The sequence below is a fragment of the Daphnia magna genome, linkage group LG2 (assembly GCF_020631705.1).
Source record: "Daphnia magna isolate NIES linkage group LG2, ASM2063170v1.1, whole genome shotgun sequence".
Classification (NCBI taxonomy): domain Eukaryota; kingdom Metazoa; phylum Arthropoda; class Branchiopoda; order Diplostraca; family Daphniidae; genus Daphnia; species Daphnia magna.
In genome coordinates, this window is record NC_059183.1 from 2870348 (window position 1) to 2889852 (window position 19505).

Below are 19505 nucleotides of genomic sequence, written 5' to 3' on the forward strand. Positions count from 1 at the left end.
ATAGCAATTATGCCTTCAAAGTGTATTGTAAGTGGAAACCTACAGCACTGAGATTGGAGTTCTGTTTGTGTTTATGTTAACGGATGGCTCAAGGCACTGTCAACTTGGCTCGATTTGTGGTTGATAGATGGCACCGGCGGCCCGCCCTTTTCCACCTCCTTCTGAAATTTAAATCGCAATATCTTCTTAAATGACACGTTTTATAAAGAAAAAATTAAATGATTAGAATCTCCTTTTAGAGCTGCATTTAATGATTTATTTTTTATTTTTTTCGTGAAAATAGCCCACCCGACACCCTTTAACAAGGCGAGTTAGGGAAAGAATCCCGTCCTTAAGTTATAGTAGTCCATGACCGGGGCCTCCTACAGCATAAGAGTAAAAACAAGGGTTGCGATGACACCATCTGGCGCTCCCTACTGCTACTCCTTCTAAAACCTTAAAACAACATTAAGTAAAAACAGGGTTTCCTTGTATTTTTTAATTAAGAGTATCTTAGAATCCTTAATTTTTAGTTGAAGAATTCCAGTAAATGTAAAAAATTACCTCTTTGAAAAAGATTTGTGTCCACGTATAATATTTTCATCATTACATTACACTACAATCAAATTTGCATTGGTATTGGGATTGTGGTTAAGGACTCCGTCTAGAGTTTTATGGATATGAGTATGACGGTTCCGATCTATTTTATGCCATGTTATCAATGTGAGTAAAATTTTCAAATTTTTATTTTATCTCTAAGTGAAAATGTTTAATCCGTTTTTAGATTTTTTGCCTTTATGATTAATTTTACAACTACAAGAACAAGAAGAAAATTTTTCATTAACATGAAATAAAACTTATATTTTTTAACATACTTTATTTCTTTTTAACAATCCAATTGCCATGTTGATGTCAAACTAGCACATTTTTCATTTCAAAAACTTGATTTCCTTGTGTTTGTGTAACTATAACAAGTTTTCCGATAGGGATTCTATCAAAATGACCTCATGTGTACTACACTGTTCTACACCACCGATGCCGATTTTTCCGATATTTTTCTCAATAGATGGCGTTTGCTGTAATATGGATGTAATATGGACACAGGTTTGAGGGTAGTTCAGTTACGTGTTATACGTTTTCTCATTTATCGTGCTGCCGCTCCCTTACTAACGTTTTTGCAAAGCTGAGATAACGGCTGACTGCTTGGTCATGTTTTTGCGATTTTTGGGTTTGTTAGTTACGCAGGAAATAAAATTCAATTCAATTTAGGCCTTTTCCCGTCGTTAGATGGCGTTGCTTTTTTTAAAAGGTTTGATTTTGTGTTGCTAGGTGGTGTTTGGCTTTAAAAAATGAAGAAAGCAATTGTTTCATTTAAATTTGGTTCCTTCATTTTGTTCAATAATTTTTGAATAGTTTTATATTTTTTTTATAGGATACCAGAATTGTGATTAAAATTTGGAACCTTCATTTTGTGTAACAACGTTTAATAGAGCAGTAAAACATCCTACGTTGCACGTTCTCCACAAATGCGAAAATCTTATTTGTGTCGAAGTTGGTCTGCTGCGGCTGCAGTGTCTTATGGAAAACCAACTTCTCCATGTTAAAAAATAAGTTTTCATAAATATCATTAAGATTTTCACCCTTTTCATTTCCCAATTTTTTTTTCTAGCCCTAGTTCTATCTGGTTTATTTTTATTTAGCTATTGTTTGTGAATGGTTGTTGTTCATCCCCTTGTAGCAGACGAATTTCTGGCAGCCAACGAAATTCTTCGGCTAAAAGAGACGAGCAACTTACAAAAAAAAAAAATAAAAATAAAGTAGATAGAACTGGGGCTAGAAAAAAAAATTGGGAAATGAAAAGATGAATGGGGTACCCCCTGCTAGGAATAAAAGGGGGAAATCTAAATTATAGTTATGAAAACTTAATTTTTTACGTGAAGAAGATGGTTTCTCCATAAGAGCTGCAGCCGCAGCAGACCAACTCGGACACAAATGGGATTTTCGCATTTGTGGAAAACGCGCAACGCAGGATGTTTTACTGCTCTATGGGTGCTGTATTTATTTTATAGGAAACCAGAATTGTTGGTGAGAATCATCATGAAACAAATTGTATCGTAATTCGTAAAGTACCGTGTCAAAAATACAGGAATACGCACTGATTTTTCTTATTACTTGTCGTTTAACAATGTTTCAATTAAAACATTTTTTCGCTTAACCCTATAGACCAGTTTCAGATGCTGCGTTGCAAAATTTAAAAAAATCCAGGGGGGTTTCGATTGCCGGGGGAGATATGAAAAAAGGGGGTTTTTGATTTATTTACCCTAGTAATACTTTTGCAATTCAGGAAATGTTCTAGAATACTACACTTTAAGACATTCTGCGTCTTCTCCAGTCATTTTAAATAATTAATCATCCCTAGTTTATCCATGAAAATTAATTCAAGTAAAAGGCTAGGGATGCTGTTTAGTATTTTTTGCGTTTCTAGTGTCAAGAAAATATGTAAACATGGGTGATTCAAATGTTAGCAATCTAATAAGTAAATGTAAAGCGTATGATGATCTATTTTAGGAAGGAATTCTTCTAACAATTTGATCGATGTCTGCCACATTTGGTCTGGGAAAAGGTATGGACAATCGATGTTTACTTTTACCAATTTTTCTAAGTAGATATCCTTCTCTATCTGCACAAGTCCATTGGCGTAGTCGGACAGTTTAAATAGATTTATTGTTTGAGGTATAAGATTGCTAACATTTGAATCACCCATGTTTACATATTTTCTTGACACTAGAAACGCAAAAATACTAAACAGCATTCCTAGCCTTTTACTTGAATTAATTTTCATGGATAAACTAGAGATGATTAATTATTTATAAAGACTGGAGAAGACGCAGAATGTCTTAAAGTGTAGTATTCTAGAACATTTCCTGAATTGGAAAAGTATTACTAGGGTAAATAAATCAAAAACCCTCTTTTTTCCTATCTCCCCCTGCAATCGAAACCCCCCTGGATTTTTTTTTATTTTGCAACGCAGCATCCGAAACTGGTCTATCGGGAACTGCACGAACACCGAGAGCCCTTGAGTGTTAAAGTTTTTTTGGGGTGTCTTTCAACGAGGTTATAATTGCGAGCGCCAGATGGTGTCGTCCTAACCCTTTTTTTTTCTGATTGGCTCTTACTATGGAACGTCTACCCGCCATAGGAGGTATTCAAGTTTACAGGCCTTAACCATTAAGTTGGCCTTTCATATAGCAGCGGCAAGCAGCTGATAATACTTCGTGTTTCTAGTTTCAATTACAAAAACGAAATTGTTTATTAAATAGGAGCCGGAAAATTGGAATGGTTATACTAAATTTGTCTCAAGAAGTGAGTTTCGTTGGTTTTAAGTCGACTGATATAAATTCACGTTGTAGGATTTAAATTCTTAGAACAAATTAGTAGCCTATTTTCCTTTTGAATTTGAATTTGGAATTGAATCTCTATGTTAAGAACCACTGTGTAGACTTCTCTGTCTCTGCTGCTTATGGTGGCTTTGCAAGAAAATTTTTCGTGTCACTAAGTGCCAGGAACACTATTAGACCGAAATATTATCATTTATTATTGTTGCTTATGGTACTCTCAGTTTGTGATCTCAGCAATATTTCAAATCAATATTTCAATCATCTAACAATATCCTTATTGGGATTCAAATGATTACAACAATAAATTTTGAATTTCTATACAGCCCCCTCTTGTCCAGGCAATATTCAAAGGGAATCTAAATGAAATAGAAAACCTTCTAAAGGAGAATGTTGACATTAATTATCAAGATGAGGAAAAACGTAGCCCACTGCATGCCTCTGCATATAAAGGAAATGCAAGTATTACAGAATTTCTTTTGCAAAAGGGAGCCAGAGTGAATATTAAAGATTCCAAATGGCTTACACCTTTACATCGAGCTTGCAGATCAGGAAATGAGGTAAGCTTGGTGAATGGGGGTGTGAAGAAGTATTTGGTAAGAAATTTTAAGTGTTGATTATTAATATGGCAGGATACAGTTCAAGTATTACTCAAATACAATGCTGATACTAATGCTCGGGATAAAAACTGGCAAACCCCGTTGCACATAGCTAGCTGTAACAATGGTTACAAATGTGCCAAAGCACTGCTGGCTGTATCTCCCACAGTCAATGTGTCAGATCGAGCTGGCTGTACAGCACTTCATCATGCTTGTTTCAATGGGTATGGCTTTTGTTAATTATGTTATCCATCAATGTCTTGAAATTGTTTGTCCTCTTCTTTTTAGTCATAGTGACCTGGTAGAGCTTTTAATTCAACATGGAGCTTCGTTGAATGCATTTGATAAAAGAGATAGACAGGCACTACACTGGGCATCATACATGGGTCATGTGGCTGTTGTGAAAATCTTACTTCAGTTTGGTGCCGAAGTGAACATACGGGACAAGGACCTGTATTCGCCTTTGCACGCGGTAAATGTTGCTGCATATTAGTTGAGCACATTAATTGTACGTTAACTTTAAACGAAGTTCTGTTGAAGAATTTAATCTCATTCCAATTTTATTTTTCCATCACTGCCATAGTTTTTTTGTTTTGTTTTTTTTTTTTTTTTTTCTTCTGCTTTTGGTCATAATTAGGCCGCTGCAAGTGGACAAGTTTGTGTGGCACAAAGGTTATTGAAAGCTGGGGCTGACTGCAATGCTAAGAATTCTTTCGGAAACACCCCTTTACACACAGCGTGTCTCAATGGCCACGAATTGGTGTGCCAAGAGCTTGTGACCTCAGGAGCCCTCATCAATGCTTTGAATGTGGCAGGGCAAACTCCAGTTCATATTGCTGCTACCGCAACAAATGTATGCAAGTTGAAGCCTATCTTTTATAGACACACCTAAGTGCAAAACTAATTTGAAATTAGGGGGAACTATGCCTTACTCACCTTATAGATCGACAAGCAAATATTAATCTTCAAGCTAAAGATGGGTATTTAAAAAATGGTATGTATACTGACTTTTCAGCGACTGATTTTTTTAAATTAAATTTAGGCGCACCCCATTACATATGACGGCCATTCATGGGCGGTTTACCAGAGCACAGATGCTTTTGGATCGCGGAGCGATGGTTGATATTGGAGACAAGGATGGTTGGATTTTATTTTGTTAGGGAGTTAACAATTTAATTTACAAGTGTCTAATTGTCATACTTTTATTAAATTAAAGACGAACAGTTTGGGAATGCAAATTGAATTTGCGGTTAAACAACGTTTGCCTAGTTTATTTGCAAAGTGTAAGGTTGTTGTTAACTATGGATGATTTTCGAGAATCCTTTGACCTAGACATAAAATAGCATAAATGTCACTGGCTATTGCATACCCAAAGTATTATAAAATAATAAAAAAATTAAATTTGTCCTTTCAGGTTGCACCGCCCTACATATTGCAGCTGCACATGGCCATGAACTCTTGATTGGCGTGCTTCTCAAATTCGGGGCCGATCCTAGCCGAAAAGGTCGTTGTGGGATGACTCCAATGCATCTAGCAGCCCTGAGTGGGTACGTTGAATGTTGCCGAAAACTACTTCAAGTGCGCGTCGAATTGGATGCCCAAGATGATTGTGGCAGAACGTGCCTTCACCTCTGCGCATATAAAGGAAACGCAGAATGTGTTGATTTACTAATTAGTAGTGGAGCTGACTTTAATGTGATTGACTGTTTTGGTCGAATTCCTCTGCATTATGCTGCAAGTCAAGCTCATTACCAATGCGTATATACTTTAGTTAGTGTGGGATCCAGCATAAGCTTAATAGATTCGACGGGTGCAACGGCCCTCCACTATGCGGCTGCGGCCGACATGGATGGCAAATGTGTGGAATATTTGCTCAGACGGAAGGCAAATACCTCCACCCTGGATAAACAAGGCTATTCGGTGCTTCACTATGCTGCAGCAGGTATGCATGTCAAGAGAAGTTGGTCAGGAAGTCACACTTGCTTTTGTCACTTCACTTCTTTCTTTCGGTGAAATTCAGGAGGGCATGACGGAGCTCTACATGTTCTGTTGAACGATTTTTCGGTCTCTAATTGCAGTGGCTATGGAAATGAACCATTGACCATATCCCCACTACATTTGGCTGCCTACAAGGGCCACAAAAAAGCAGTAACGACGCTTGCTGCCATAAGCTCTGACGTTAATGTGACTGATTCAAGTGGCAGGACGCCTCTGGATTTATCCGCTCAATTCGGTCATGTAGAATGTATAAATGCCCTGATGGAGTACGGCGCCCACCCGGTTGCTCAACCCGGAACCCTTCGAACTGCAATTCACCGAGCGGCCGCCAACGGACATTTTGCATGTCTGCAACAACTTCTTGATCGGTAATAGTAAAGGATGGTGTCGGTTCCGTAGTCGACTTAACTAACGTATAGTGCCTAATGAAACGCTAGGCATATGGAGCTTGTGGATGTACGGGATTCGCAAAATCGAACGCCATTAATGCTTGCCGTCCAAAACGCAAGTGAAGGACGAAAGCAATCAACTGACACTTTGTTAGCTTACGGTTCTGTATTAGACCTTTTTGACAACAACGGCAGAACAGCATTGCATTACGCTTCATGTCGAGGGTCCGAAGACTGTGTTACTTCGTTGTTGGATGCCAAAGCCTCACCTTACCAGAAGGACCACTTGGGCAAAACACCATTTCACCTTGCAGCGGCTGCAGGAAATGTAAACGTGTTGAAACAGTTGTTGTCGCAGGACAACGAGCCATTAGATGATTTGAAGCTACTCGATAATGAGCAGTATACACCCCTTCATTGGGCAGCTTATAAAGGTAAAAGGAAAAAAGAAGCATATCAGTTGGGAAACCAATTAGCGTGTACATATTTTATTACTATTTCTTTTTTTTTGTAAACGTGAAATTATGATATCATCCAGCCATAAAAGTCTTCACAGAAATTATCCGGTCATAAATTTCTGTATAGAAATTGTAGTGCTGTGGATGTCAAAATTTCCGAATATGTTCGGTTTTGGGGGTTTTAAGATGGGATGGGCCCTTGTGGCAGGTTATGTTACGCGTGCGCCGATGATAGTAATGGCCACTCTTTAATTGATTGCAGGTCACGAAAATTGTGTAGAAGCATTATTGGAGCATGATCCAATCTCAACCTCAGTTGGAAACCAGTTCACGCCTCTTCACTGTGCCGTGTAAGTTATGTTGTAGAAATAAACCGGTTTTGTCATTGAAAACACTATTTAATGTGGTGTATCGTAGCTCTCAAGGAAACGAATTATGCGCTGCCGTTTTATTGGAACACTATGGACCAGCGGCCGTCCAGGCAAAGGACAGGCGAGGTCAAACAGCTGTTCATGGCGAGTCGCGTTTAATAAACAAACAACTTTATTTATTATTTAAAAATTCATTTCATTCTGTTTTCTTATTTTGGTTTTACCATTATTTGCCCTTTCCTTTACATCACAGTGGCCTCCGCTTGTGGATCGACTGACATGTTGTTGCTTCTCCTCAACTGCGTTCCTGATTTGAATGCGCAAGATGCTCGCCAACGAACACCCATAATGCTAGCAGCCAAGGGCCATGCGTGCGTCCTAGGTAACTTGGTGTAGGGTATAGTACCTTTTTTTTTCCTCTTCGTTTCCGTGTCTTAAATTAAACTAGGATCTTAGTTTGTATTTGTTTCTGATGTTTTAGAATTGTTACTCACCCAGTGTGTCGATCTTTCTAAGCGTGATCGAAATGGGAATACAGCTTTACACCACGCCTGCCTTGCCTCTGCCGAGTCTGCTGCCCTGATGCTCCTAGAAAGAATAACCGAATCTGAGTTGATTGATGCAGCAAACTCTGATCTAAGAACGTATATGAAATTGAAGTATTTAATGGGAAATGCGTGCGAGACGTGAACATTTGTGTAATTCGTTAGGCCCTTGCATATTGCCGCGAGAAATGGACTGGTAGCAGTCACTCAAACGTTGCTTGAAAAGGGAGCTTCGGTCACGGTAATTGATGTGAATGGATACAACCCTGCCTTATCCTGCGCACCGAATGCCAGAGTAGCCGATTGCCTTTCAATGATTATTCATATTATGATTGATTCTGTCCGCACCAACGGAAGGAAATCGGGCTCTCTCAACTTGTCTTCTTTAAGTCTAGGTAATGGTATACAAACTATGGTTCTGTCTCGTAAGTATGCAAATTTGTTACTCGTATCAACAAGCCCCTGCGTCAACCTATTAAATTGAAACGTGCATTGTGAGAGTGAAATGGAGGCAAGTTTTGCTTTGTTTCGGTCCAAAGTTGTCATGTCGAATAAGTATATTGCTATGCTGGCTTTAACAGCATTTCTACTTGCTTGTATATTAAAGAAGAATGTCGGTTGAGAGTATTTGTAATGAAAAATGTTTTGATTTTGATAGGTACAAGAAAGACGCAAGACTATAACACTGAACGAACAGCTCAAACAGTCTCTCCTGGAGAGGAAGACGAAGACAATGAAGATCGGGAATCTTATTCAATCCGAAGTTCAGATTCTGAATTTTATTGATTGTTAGATTGCTTATGCGAGGGCAACATACGTCAATATTTCTCCTAGTTGATGAGGATGAAATGAAGTGTAATGCGTGATAGTGTATTTTTCTTCAGGTTGCATTCCATTTTATGTTGTTCTCTTATGGCGTAATCTTCAACAAAATATCGACAGGACTCAGTGTAATGATTAATGCTTGGAGTTCACTCTTTTCCTATTATCTCCCCAATGTTTAACGCCCGCAGCACGTTTCCTTGATTTCATTCCATTGGGTGCCATTCCGCTTATTCATTATCCGATTATTCATGTTCCAGTAATTGTCGCCCAGCGGTTGTACAATTCCCATTCGGAATTGATTTTATTCGAATATTTACATGGGAATATTCAATTACATACAGTTCGTAAGAAACTTAGTTTAAGCTCATTCGATTATTCAGTTATGTTAGAAACGCTGTTTCTTCGTTGTCCTTTTTGGAAATTCCAAAAAAAAACATATTTGTCTGGTTAGTTGCTATTTAAGCTTAAGCACAATGCATAATTACGGATTTATGGTAGACAAAGGTAGGTCCCTTCTTTTTTGCGTTTTTTTTTTTTTTCGTTATTTGCCAACAAATGTGTACCGAAAATGAACATTCTGGCAGTTGCCATAAAAAGAAGTTTTATTACGGACCGTTTTTCCCTTTAATTAATCCTTTAATTTGATGTTTTGGATATGATTTGAATCGAGAAGGATGGGTCTCTGATATAACGTTGTTTATAATCTTATTAAAATGTCGTGGGCTTTACAAAAAAGGTGGGAAAATCAAATTAGAAAAATCTTCTCATAGAGATTAGTTGTATTGTCCTATTCTCATTGAAACCAATTCTTTAATTGTAATTATAACTAATTCCAAAATATCCCGTGTAGCCCACATGATTGTTAAAGAATTTCGATACGCAACTGACCACATGAATGTGAAGTATGAAACGAAGTGTAAAAGGTGTCTATCAACACGTTGGCAAAAGCTTAATTATAATTGCTTGAAGGACGACGGACAAATCATGAAGGACGATAAACAAATCAAAGGTCGAAAAGATGGTATCAACGGGAGGAGCCTGGAATCGGGGGTATGTTACCGGGAGTTTAAACTGCAAGATATCAGGTTCTGTTGTTCATCAAACAAAAGTTGTTAAATCAATATCAAAGCGATGTTACTTCATATACACGGCTAAAGCTTTGCTAGACTGAAGACTGTAGCGTACTAGCGTGCTGCATGTGACTGGTTAGAAAAGAAAAAAAAAGCAATGAAGTAGAATAACGCTTCTATGTATGTGCGGTTGCGCAAACCGTCAAATCATACCCCATCCAACACTAAGTATTCATTCTAAATCTATTGATTTATTTATTTCGCAGTTAAAAATGAAGTAGAAGAATCTGTTTTATGAAATCTTAATTAACTCTGAGTATTTTTTTTATTTAATTTGTTTCATTATAAATTTTAGAAATTGCGGATATAAGAAAATCTACGCCAAAGGAAGTCACCAGCTCGCCACTCAGCAGCACAGCAGCACCAGAGCCGCTCTGCCGCCAGAGCGGACGGGGGATGGCAAAGTTTGCGAAGTGTTTGTCTAAAATAAAAGTTGGCAACGCTGGTCCTACGTCACGAATCGACGGGGTTTACAGGAGACGCAAGCTTGAGAGACGGCCGGACCGACCGCACCCCAAAGCTCCCTCTTTCCGACCTCTGTGGTGTTCGTGTGTTTAACTCAAGAACGTCCAGCCAACAAGCCGCTCGGTTTTTTTTTTGGTGCTAGCCAGTGGAAGCACAGAGTTCAATTATAGGTGTGTGCACATTTTAAATACACTTCACACGCCAGAATCTATGTGATTCTTGGTGGGCTGTTACTTCCTTTTTGGATATTAGTTAAGGTAAGCCTGTGTTTGTTAGCCTTTCACCCTATCTCACTGCTGGCTCAATGCCCTGCCTCTCGTTCGTTATCATCGTATGGGGGTGAACCGGTGAATTCTCTTTACCACCAAACGTCGTCTTCAATTTGCTTTTGTTTTTATTTCTTCGATCTATTTCTCGATACGTGACCCATGGTCGAAATGGTTCATCCAAAATGTGTAGACTGTTATCTTTCTTTCACCGTGTGTGACGTCGTTCCTATTTCCTAGCACATATTCCAACAAGCGTCACCCCATTGGTCTATGAACAAAACGAAGCCTCTCCTATCAACTTTGTTTGCACTTCAGTTCCCTCTCGGATCATTATACAGGTCGGCAGTTTGGCGTTTCGAGTTTCGATTGCAGAATCATTTGGCCTCGTATATCGAAATCGTATAGGCTGTTCGTTTGTTCCTTTGTAAGCAGTGACAGTCATGAAGTTGATAAGGTGCCCAGGGTGAAGGTATAGTTTTATTCGTTGGTATAGAGTAACTTCAAGTTTTGTGGCGTAAAAGAAAGTCACCCAACTCTTTCGTTGCTTACTGGAAAACGGGCGTTTAACGTTCTCCGTATCTATGACTTGAGTACCAGAGTAACTTATTTGTGTCCGAAAAGAGGTGGCTTTCTCCTTCTTTTCGTGAGCAAACGTTAATTCGTCTGCGAATTTCTTTGCTTTGATTACACCAATGTGAAATCCGTTAAAATTACATGGTGTTTCCCCTTGCAATTCTTCTTTTTAGTCGATTTTTACTCGACTGTTTCTTGCGCAACGCCACCTGTCGGATTATGGAATTACTAGATGTCCTAATTTTTGTGGTAAATATTTTTTACCAAATAAACGATCAGTGAAAATAAACAAGGAGGCTAAGCTTTGAACCAAACAAATTAGTGGGTTAAATAGGCTGCCAGAACTGTCAGGCTGCGACGCGCATTAGAAAAAAAAAGCAAAAAAAAAAAAAACGTCATGGCTTTCACCAAATGTTTGGAATATTCTTTCTCATCACTGCGATTGTAGGTTTCTATTTCAACCCTCCTGGTACTACTTCCTTTATCCATTCTCTCTCTTCTTCTCCCTCTCCCCGTCTGTCATTCTCTCTCTCTCTCCGTCTCCCTTTCACTTTCCTTAGCTCTCTTCTCTTTTTACTCTGCTTACGCTCTCTATCTCCTTCCACTCTGTCTGCTCGGCCTCTCTTCTCTCTCTCTCCCCTCTCTCCTTCTCTTTCTCTTTCTGTCTTTTTATTTTCTGTGTTCTCCTTCAGCTTTTCTTCCTCCGCGTTATAACGCCAATTGCGTGCGACATCTTTCCAGCACCTCCCGCGTTTCCACCCGACCCTACCATACTACCCTTCGCGCGACTCGATCAATACGTGAACGTTAGGGCGGCGTCTGTCCGATTCTCGTCTTCCTCGTACATCTCCTTCTCTTCCCTCCCCCTTCTCCGCCTTCCTCGTCATCTGCTCTTCTCTACTGTTGCGTTCTCTTTTACTTCGTCCGTGTTGATTTCTTTGCGTTTGGGTGTAGAATGTTGCTGGTTTGTCTGGAAGCTATTCGGAGGGAGTTGTCTATCCAGTCAATATGCATACCGCCTCGCACGGCGGTAATGTTTTTGCGATCAAATCAGCGAGTTTGGCTAAGGAAAAAGTACACGTAATTTCGGTAAAGAAAGAAAATAAAAACAAATTTCACGAAGAGATATGGAACTGAATCTTGCGTTGGAAACAGGGATATCATGACGAGCTGAGAAAGCGTCGGTAGGTGGTCCAGTTTCAGGCCGGGTTGGAAGGGAGGAAGAAGGTGGAAAGAGGAGTGGCAAGCGAGCCACACGTATTGATTTGGTAAAAGTCGGAGGTTGGGTTGATGGGGTGGCTGTGCGTGCGAGGCACATGAAGACTGGCGCATTTCAGGCACGAAGGCAAGAGAGGGAGGAGGGTTGAAATCGTCAAGTGAAAGAGGGCGCGCAATGGCGGTGCCACTTTGAACTACTCTGTTACTACCGCGTTACAGGCCGCTCTTCCCTCTTTTTCCCTGTCGGTGTACAGTGCGCTTTGGTCGACTTGTCTACAGCATCGCGAGCTTCCGTCATCTCGTTTCTACTTGACGCACTCCTGGCTGGTGTGCCTATCGATGTGGCAAGCAGAGACGAAAAGCCTTCAACGGAAAAGGCTCGTGTTTGGTCATTTGACGGCCATCCCGAATCATTTTATCGCCACAACTCGTTACCAGTGCATTCCAAGTGTTGGTTGCTAGACTGATTTAGCCAACGCCACAGCCCTTACCAGCGTATTCAATGGTGGAGTGATAAGGTGTGTGTGTATGTGTGTGTGTGCTTGCTTGCGTGCGTGCTAGTTTTCTTTCCGATTCGATCCCCCCCCCACACGTTTCGAAACAGCCACAGGCGGTATTGACGTCGATTACCACCAATCTAATCATTTCTAATTGACATAACGAATATTTAACGTGTCGCTGACATGTTGTGGCAAGCCGCAGCTTATTCTTTTTGTGTTTGGGATCTTTTCAAATGATTTGCTCGCCATCCGTACTCTTCACGTTCAATCTGTTTTCTTTGACTATACAACTTCAGCCGAAAGCGGTGCCGATCGAACGAGGGCGAGTCCTCTTTTCAGACAGCAAAACAGAAAACAAAAGATTGCATGTGGCCGATGGGTTTCGGATTTTGACGGCTTGCAGCCACGCCCAATGCGAGATAGTCAGATTAGAGAAATCTAGCGATGTGACCGTGCCAATCAGCTGAAATGCGATGACATTTTGGCCACCGTCTCTTAGCTCCTTGCTACCATGAAAGTTAATTGTGACCCATTCTTTTTTTTTTTCCACCCAATTACAGCTTTCAATTGTTAATTAGTTTTTTTTTCCTGCAATGCTAGCCTCTTGATAGCAGCTCGTCATTCCTGGTAGGATGGTATATTCTCAAATCGTCGTAAAAACGAAATGTTGCTATAATTGTTTGCAGTGCATACGGTCCATTTTTTTTTTTTTTTTTCTGTCTGTTCTTTTATCGTTTTGCTCGCGTTCCGGGATCCACGCCGTCTATAAACGCGCGCATAATCGGCGTGGCACCCCAGACTGTAGTATCGATCGCGATTGCTAAGGAGAGAGAGAGAAATAGAAATAGAAATAAAAGAAGAGGAAGAGTGGGAAGACGTCTCGTTGAAGAAGAGAGGAAGAGTAGAACGAAAAAGAACAAAATAGGGGGTCGTTGATATGCTGCAGTCCAATTCTTTATTCGGGTTTTCGAGTTATTTATTTATTATTTCTTTTCGTTCTTTCTTTTTCTTTCTTTCTTTCTTTATTTATTTATTTATTTATTTTTTCTTCCTTTCTTTCTTCCTTTCTTTCTTCTTTTCTCTCTTCCTTTCTTTCTTTCTTTATGTATACAGAAGTCAAGAACCAATCAGCTTTGTTCCCTCGTTATTACACTAGCACCCTTGTTCCATCCATTTCTCTGTAGCCAGATGAACTCTTCTTTCTTGTCCCTCATCCTTGCCTTTCCTTTCGTTTCGTTCTCTACCTCTTCGTTCTCTCGTTTCCGTTTCTCCAGTGTGTCTCTTTGGTAAACGCACAGACTACAGCGTCCCTTCGTTGGAGACAACGACGAGTTAGACGTCGGTCAAATATCGATTATTCATGTCTAATGGACTTTCTTGTTTTTCTTTTTCTCGATGTTATGCAGATTCTTCTCCTCCCCACCCCGCCTTAGCGTGCCAGTATGAATGAGTTAGATAGCTTACGACAAGAAGCCGAAGCTCTGAAGAATGCCATTCGGGTACGTTGCACTTGTTTCGGACCTGCAAGTTGTCTCATATGATTGATAAATCGTTGTTCACTTTGATCGACTGTAGGACGCGAGGAAATCTGCCTGCGACACAACGCTTGTCCAGGCGACGGCCAACATGGAGGCGATTGGTCGGATCCAGATGCGGACCAGGCGGACATTACGCGGTCATTTGGCCAAAATATACGCCATGCATTGGGGAACGGATTCTAGAAATTTAGTTTCGGCATCTCAGGTAAAATAAGGAACCACATTGGCCCCGTTGTTGTTAGTGGCTTGCAAGTGTTCTGGCTGCTTACTGATTCTTCTTCGTTTCTTTGATTGGCGAACAGGATGGCAAATTAATTGTATGGGATTCATACACGACAAACAAAGTGCACGCCATACCTCTTCGTTCCAGTTGGGTGATGACATGCGCCTATGCCCCATCTGGGAATTACGTCGCCTGTGGCGGCTTGGACAATATCTGCTCAATATACAGGTATGCATCGCCGTATTCAAGGGGAGATGTACCGTATTCAACTGTTGTCTTCACTGCAATTCTAACTGTTTTTGTTTGTTTTGTTTATTTTATTTCATTTTTTTATTCTTCTAGCCTAAAAACACGCGAAGGCAACGTTCGAGTCAGCCGGGAATTGCCGGGACACACGGGCTATCTGAGCTGCTGCCGTTTCCTCGACGACAACCAAATTGTCACCAGCTCGGGAGATATGACTTGGTACGTGGCGGCCATTCTCCATATTTCCGTTGCAGTTTTCTTTCTTTTTTTTTTTTCTTTTCTTTTTTTTTTTCTTTTTTTTTTCTTCTTCCTCCTCCTCCATGCATTAATCCTCAATATGTCCCGTTTTTCTTCGCTACTCGCAGTGCTTTGTGGGACATCGAAACGGGACAGCAAACAACGTCATTTACCGGACACACTGGTGACGTCATGTCTCTCTCGCTGTCGCCCGACATGCGCACATTTGTGTCAGGAGCCTGCGATGCTTCTGCCAAGGTAACTCCACATTTAGTTTCTCCATTGTATTTTTGTGTTCCAGCGTACTTAATAAACTTAATATGATATTTGTCGTAGCTTTGGGACGTCCGCGACGGAATGTGTCGCCAGACTTTCTCTGGTCACGAATCAGATATTAATGCGATAGGGGTAAGTTTTTCTGGTCGTTTTTCTCTCTGTAACGTGGAAATGCTGATTGGTCGACCATTTACTTAGTTCTTCCCGAACGGTTACGCTTTCGCAACTGGATCGGATGACGCCACTTGCCGTTTGTTTGACATCCGGGCCGACCAAGAGCTGGCCATGTATTCGCATGACAACATCATATGTGGCATTACGTCGGTTGCATTTTCCAAATCCGGTCGTCTCCTGCTGGCTGGTTATGACGATTTCAATTGCAATGTTTGGGATTCAATGAGAACAGAGCGAGCAGGTACTTTTTCTTTTTCTTTTTTTGTCGCTGGTTTCGTTGATCTAAAAACATTTCCCGTCCATTGCTGTTATTGTTTCTCATAGGTGTGTTAGCCGGCCACGACAACCGCGTTAGCTGCTTGGGTGTCACGGAAGACGGCATGGCTGTGGCTACAGGATCATGGGATAGTTTCCTCAAGATTTGGAACTAACTGTCATCGTTTCGTGCAATCAACCGCACCGCGGTCTCACCACATTGCTATCAGACGCAGTTTCTAATTTATTGACACCTACTTGACGCACACAGCAAGAGAGAGGAGCATGATCCATCATACAAGTCGTGGGAAAGATGTTCCACAATCCAGCCCAACCCAACCCCCCTTCCCCCTTCATAACCATTTTCAGCCATCTTTAGCCAAGGAAGCCCAAAAGAAAAAAAGAAAGAAAGAAAATCAACAATGGATGACCTAACAAATTAATCGCGTAACTTTTGAGCCCTTCGTTCACGACAGGACCGAGTCGCCACGGTGATTCAAATAGTTTCAAGTTGTGACTCGTGTTGACGCCTCGTTTCAGTTAGCATCTGCCACTCGTATGTTTTTATTTCTCCTTTCATTTCGTTCTCCATTTTTAATTTCCAATTCTTCTCTTTCTGCCCGACACATCAGTCGAATATTTGACAGATGTCAACATTTGTCCCTTATAGAAAGCTGCTGTATGGAAAGATTATTGCCTTCCTTCATCCCACATCTCCCTAAAACAAAAACACACAAACAGCAAAAAACAAAAAACAAAACAAAACAAAAACAAACGAAAAACAAGCAATGCTCTCTTTCCAGGCCTTTTCTTGGCCTCCAAACTCGATCACTTTCTTGGATTGCGGTCCAAGACCAAAGGCCATTTACGAACCAGAAGCGCAGTAAACAATTGAAAACAGTAGCACAAAGTTGTCAGCTGGGGTATAAGGTTTCACACAATGTCGCTCTCTCCTTTCCGCTCGCGGCCCAACCCTCCCTCCCTCCCACACAAACACACACATATACGCACACATTGATCCCATTTCTGTTTCGCTCAGGCCAATGAATAAAAAAGAAAATTCATTTGTCGTTTCCTCTCCATGCGTAGAATCGATAGAGGACGCGTCGCTTCGTTCGTGCAGGATGTGTCTAGTCAACAACACCATCATTCATAACTTTTTATCGTGCTTGTTTAATGGGTTTTTGCGCACCTTTTGGGTTACCCACCGTCTTGGCTTCTTTCGGGCAGGGGTAGGCGGTGATTATTTTTCCTTCTCCTCCTTGCTCTGATTATTAATATGATTTTTTTTTTTTTCATCTTTTATTTCTGGACTCGATTATTATTATTATTATTATTCATTTTTTTTTTTTTTATAACCCTCCGTACAGTCCTTAACTTCGTCATTTACTATCGTGTACAAGCAAAACGCTTCGGAGTTTTCAATTCGTCAGTGCCGAGTTTTGTTGATGGATCGAAAGGGAAGGAGGACAAAAAAAAAAGCGGTTTGATGAATTTCTGTCCTAATTTGTTTTGTCAAAATCTCATCGTGAAATGAAAACGACGAGTTCGCTTTGGGACCACAGGCACAGCGGACTGGTTTGAGATGCTATCCTTCCATTTTACTTAGTGGTTTTTCAAAGAAAATGACTATCATCCAATTCCCGCATCGGAAGAAAGAACAGCACAAAAGTCTGATTTCGTTCAACTAACGTTCGTGAAGAGTAGGAAGTTAATCTTAAGCTATTGATGCGCACAGGATAATTTTTCGTTCGTTGGCTAGTTTTTTTTTTTTTTTTCTCCTCATCTTCATTTTCTCAGTTCAAGGAATCGTCATCTCCCACGCCTCCGTCGAAATAGCAACACAACGCGTTTACGTGCGGCCTCCTCCTTCCTATGGTTCTCTTTTCTATTTTTTTTTTTCTTTTCTTTTCCTTTCTTCTTTTTTTCTTTTTTTTTTTTTTTTTCTCTCGAATGTCCCTACTAGACGAAGAATGATGCGAACGCGGAAGGGCGAGGGTAAAATTCTCTGTGTAGTTGAGTCATTCAGCTTTTATTACCATGCGGTATCATCCAAATAGGAATCGAAACAAAAAGAAAAAAGCCCAAAAAAATGTAATAGTGAAAATAAAAATAAAAAAGTTTAAGAAAAAAAAAACACAAAAAAAAACAAAAAAAAAAAAACAAAAACAAAAAAAACAAGAGATAAAAAAAAAGGCCAGCGTCTACAACTGCCCAATGACCGGACCACCTTCGATGGGGACTGGGAAAGAAGCTGTACAGTAGAAGTGGAAGATTATCTTTGTTTGTTTTGGTATCCGTGAGGCAGTTCCTTTGTTTATGATTAATATGTTTTTTTTTTTTGTTTGTTTTTTTCCTCCTGAATTTTCTGAGCGTGTATCTAACGTACAGGTGCGGTACTAGCTAATCGCACCAATGCTAGCACCGCATCCGTATGTTGAAAGAACGCGCTTCGTTATTGAAAACAAGCCAAGTTAGACTTAAAAGTGTTCGTGACGGACTAGTCGCGCGACTCTGTAGCCGCCCATCATTGCTCAAAGTCGTGCTCGGGCTCAGGACTACTCCGTCGCAAGACTTTGGAGTTAATTTGAATTGTGTGTGTTTGGACTTCGGATTTTCTTCTCGAATCCCTTTAATGGCAAAATGCGTGTTCGTCCTGCCCACTCCTCCTTCTGCCTACTCCCCCCCCCCCATCTTCTCCCACTCCAACTTTTTGCTTAGACAGTATATCGGTAGATTTAACCAGCTCTTATTCACTCGGTTTCCTGCGTTACGTTCCCCTCCCCTCGCCCATTGAATTTAAATTGTTCCCCAAAGAGAACGTGGACCACGACACGAAACATTTTGAGGGGTTGTACAGTTTCCTGCCCTGCTACATCCCCACGTTGGCCGGTTTTCGTATTTACATGATATCCTCACTTTTCATTTCTCTCTCCTTTCCATCTTCTTTTTCTCTTTATTTCTATCTTGCTATTTCTTCAACCTTTAGAACCGAACAACTTGACTGAATGATTTTTCTCTTTTCACATTCTCGGACATTCATTAAGAAAACCGTTGATGATTGAGTCGATGCTTTAAATCAAATTATTATTATTATTTTTTTTTATTTTGTTTTTTTTTTTTTTGTGTGCCCTAATTCATTCTTGGTTGTTTATCTCGTGTGTAACGTTTAAAGGAACAAAAAGAAAACAACAAAAAGGAACACAAATATTTTTTTTTTCTTTATTTTTTTTTTTTCCTTATTCTTTTTTTTTTTTTTTTTTTTTTTCGAGGGTAAAAATGTCACTTGATGTGTATTTTGAGTGAAAATGTATGAAAGAGCCTCGCGGTCGAAAACATGAGACCCTCAGAAATGTAAGGATGCAAAAGTTGTTCTACGTAGCATGTGACAGGAAGTTGGGTGACTAGAGGAGGAAGGAAAAAAAAAAGAAAACGCGTCCAGGCGAAGGAAAATTGTTGAGCGAAAATAAACGCATGAAATCGAGTTAAGAAACACAGACAGAAGGGAAGAGGAAAATGCGCTTAGAAGGATTGCCATGATATCAACGTGCTATGCCCTGTCCCGAAGTTTCTTGTATGGCGCTCGATTACAAGCTATTAATTCCCGCTTTCATTAAAGGTCCAAAATAATTTTTTTTAAACAAAATTTTCTATTGATCACCCCCATTTTATTAACTTTCTTTTGGTTGGCTTTCTAACTTGGTCTCGTGTCGTTATTCCCCTCGTCCTCTTACCTGAGTTATCTCCTCAGTTGAGCTACTGTGAGGAAACGCAAAAGCACGCATAGCTTTCTAAAGTCTTGTTTGTGATTCGTCTCCGACTTGTCCAATAAAGCTAATTGT

The 19505-nt window shown here is 40.3% G+C and overlaps 2 protein-coding genes across 6 annotated transcripts; both read left to right on the plus strand.

Moving 5' to 3' along the window:
- Positions 1 to 3182: 3182 nt before the first annotated feature.
- Positions 3183 to 8915, plus strand: LOC116935619 (serine/threonine-protein phosphatase 6 regulatory ankyrin repeat subunit A). Of its 3 annotated transcripts, none has more exons than XM_032942891.2 (16): positions 3183 to 3342; positions 3701 to 3934; positions 4007 to 4197; positions 4262 to 4445; positions 4611 to 4826; positions 4889 to 4953; positions 5016 to 5128; positions 5388 to 5915; positions 5994 to 6339; positions 6409 to 6794; positions 7081 to 7168; positions 7236 to 7333; positions 7443 to 7571; positions 7671 to 7833; positions 7900 to 8129; positions 8393 to 8915. In XM_032942891.2, exons 1-16 carry the CDS (start codon positions 3316 to 3318, stop codon positions 8518 to 8520), a joined length of 3126 nt encoding a protein of 1041 aa, XP_032798782.2. In that variant the 5' UTR covers positions 3183 to 3315; the 3' UTR covers positions 8521 to 8915. The 3 variants fall into 3 exon arrangements, with proteins under 3 accessions (XP_032798782.2, XP_032798783.1, XP_032798784.1); XM_032942892.2 differs by having other exon boundaries at positions 5016 to 5113; XM_032942893.2 differs by lacking the exon at positions 5016 to 5128 and having other exon boundaries at positions 4889 to 4967.
- Positions 8916 to 10168: 1253 nt separating this feature from the next.
- On the plus strand, positions 10169 to 18865 carry LOC116935622 (guanine nucleotide-binding protein G(I)/G(S)/G(T) subunit beta-1). Of its 3 annotated transcripts, none has more exons than XM_032942895.2 (9): positions 10169 to 10411; positions 14121 to 14213; positions 14290 to 14457; positions 14555 to 14703; positions 14818 to 14940; positions 15087 to 15216; positions 15295 to 15366; positions 15433 to 15649; positions 15733 to 18865. In XM_032942895.2, the coding sequence occupies exons 2-9, from the start codon at positions 14157 to 14159 to the stop codon at positions 15837 to 15839; spliced, it is 1023 nt and encodes a 340-aa protein (XP_032798786.1). In that variant the 5' UTR covers positions 10169 to 10411; positions 14121 to 14156; the 3' UTR covers positions 15840 to 18865. The 3 variants fall into 3 exon arrangements, with proteins under 3 accessions (XP_032798786.1, XP_032798787.1, XP_032798788.1); XM_032942896.2 differs by having other exon boundaries at positions 10171 to 10324; XM_032942897.2 differs by lacking the exon at positions 10169 to 10411 and adding an exon at positions 12453 to 12732.
- Positions 18866 to 19505: the final 640 nt, after the last annotated feature.

Excerpts from the sequence above, each read along its gene's own strand:
- LOC116935622 (XM_032942895.2), top strand. The coding sequence starts at position 14,157 with ATGAATGAGTTAGATAGCTTACGACAAGAAGCCGAAGCTCTGAAGAAT. Across the intron at positions 14,214-14,289 it reads CTCTGAAGAATGCCATTCGG|GACGCGAGGAAATCTGCCTG; the intron begins GTACGTTGCACT and ends GATCGACTGTAG. Across the intron at positions 14,941-15,086 it reads AGCTCGGGAGATATGACTTG|TGCTTTGTGGGACATCGAAA; the intron begins GTACGTGGCGGC and ends CGCTACTCGCAG.
- LOC116935619 (XM_032942891.2), top strand. The coding sequence starts at position 3,316 with ATGGTTATACTAAATTTGTCTCAAGAA. Across the intron at positions 4,198-4,261 it reads CATCATGCTTGTTTCAATGG|TCATAGTGACCTGGTAGAGC; the intron begins GTATGGCTTTTG and ends TCTTCTTTTTAG. Across the intron at positions 6,340-6,408 it reads CTGCAACAACTTCTTGATCG|GCATATGGAGCTTGTGGATG; the intron begins GTAATAGTAAAG and ends ATGAAACGCTAG.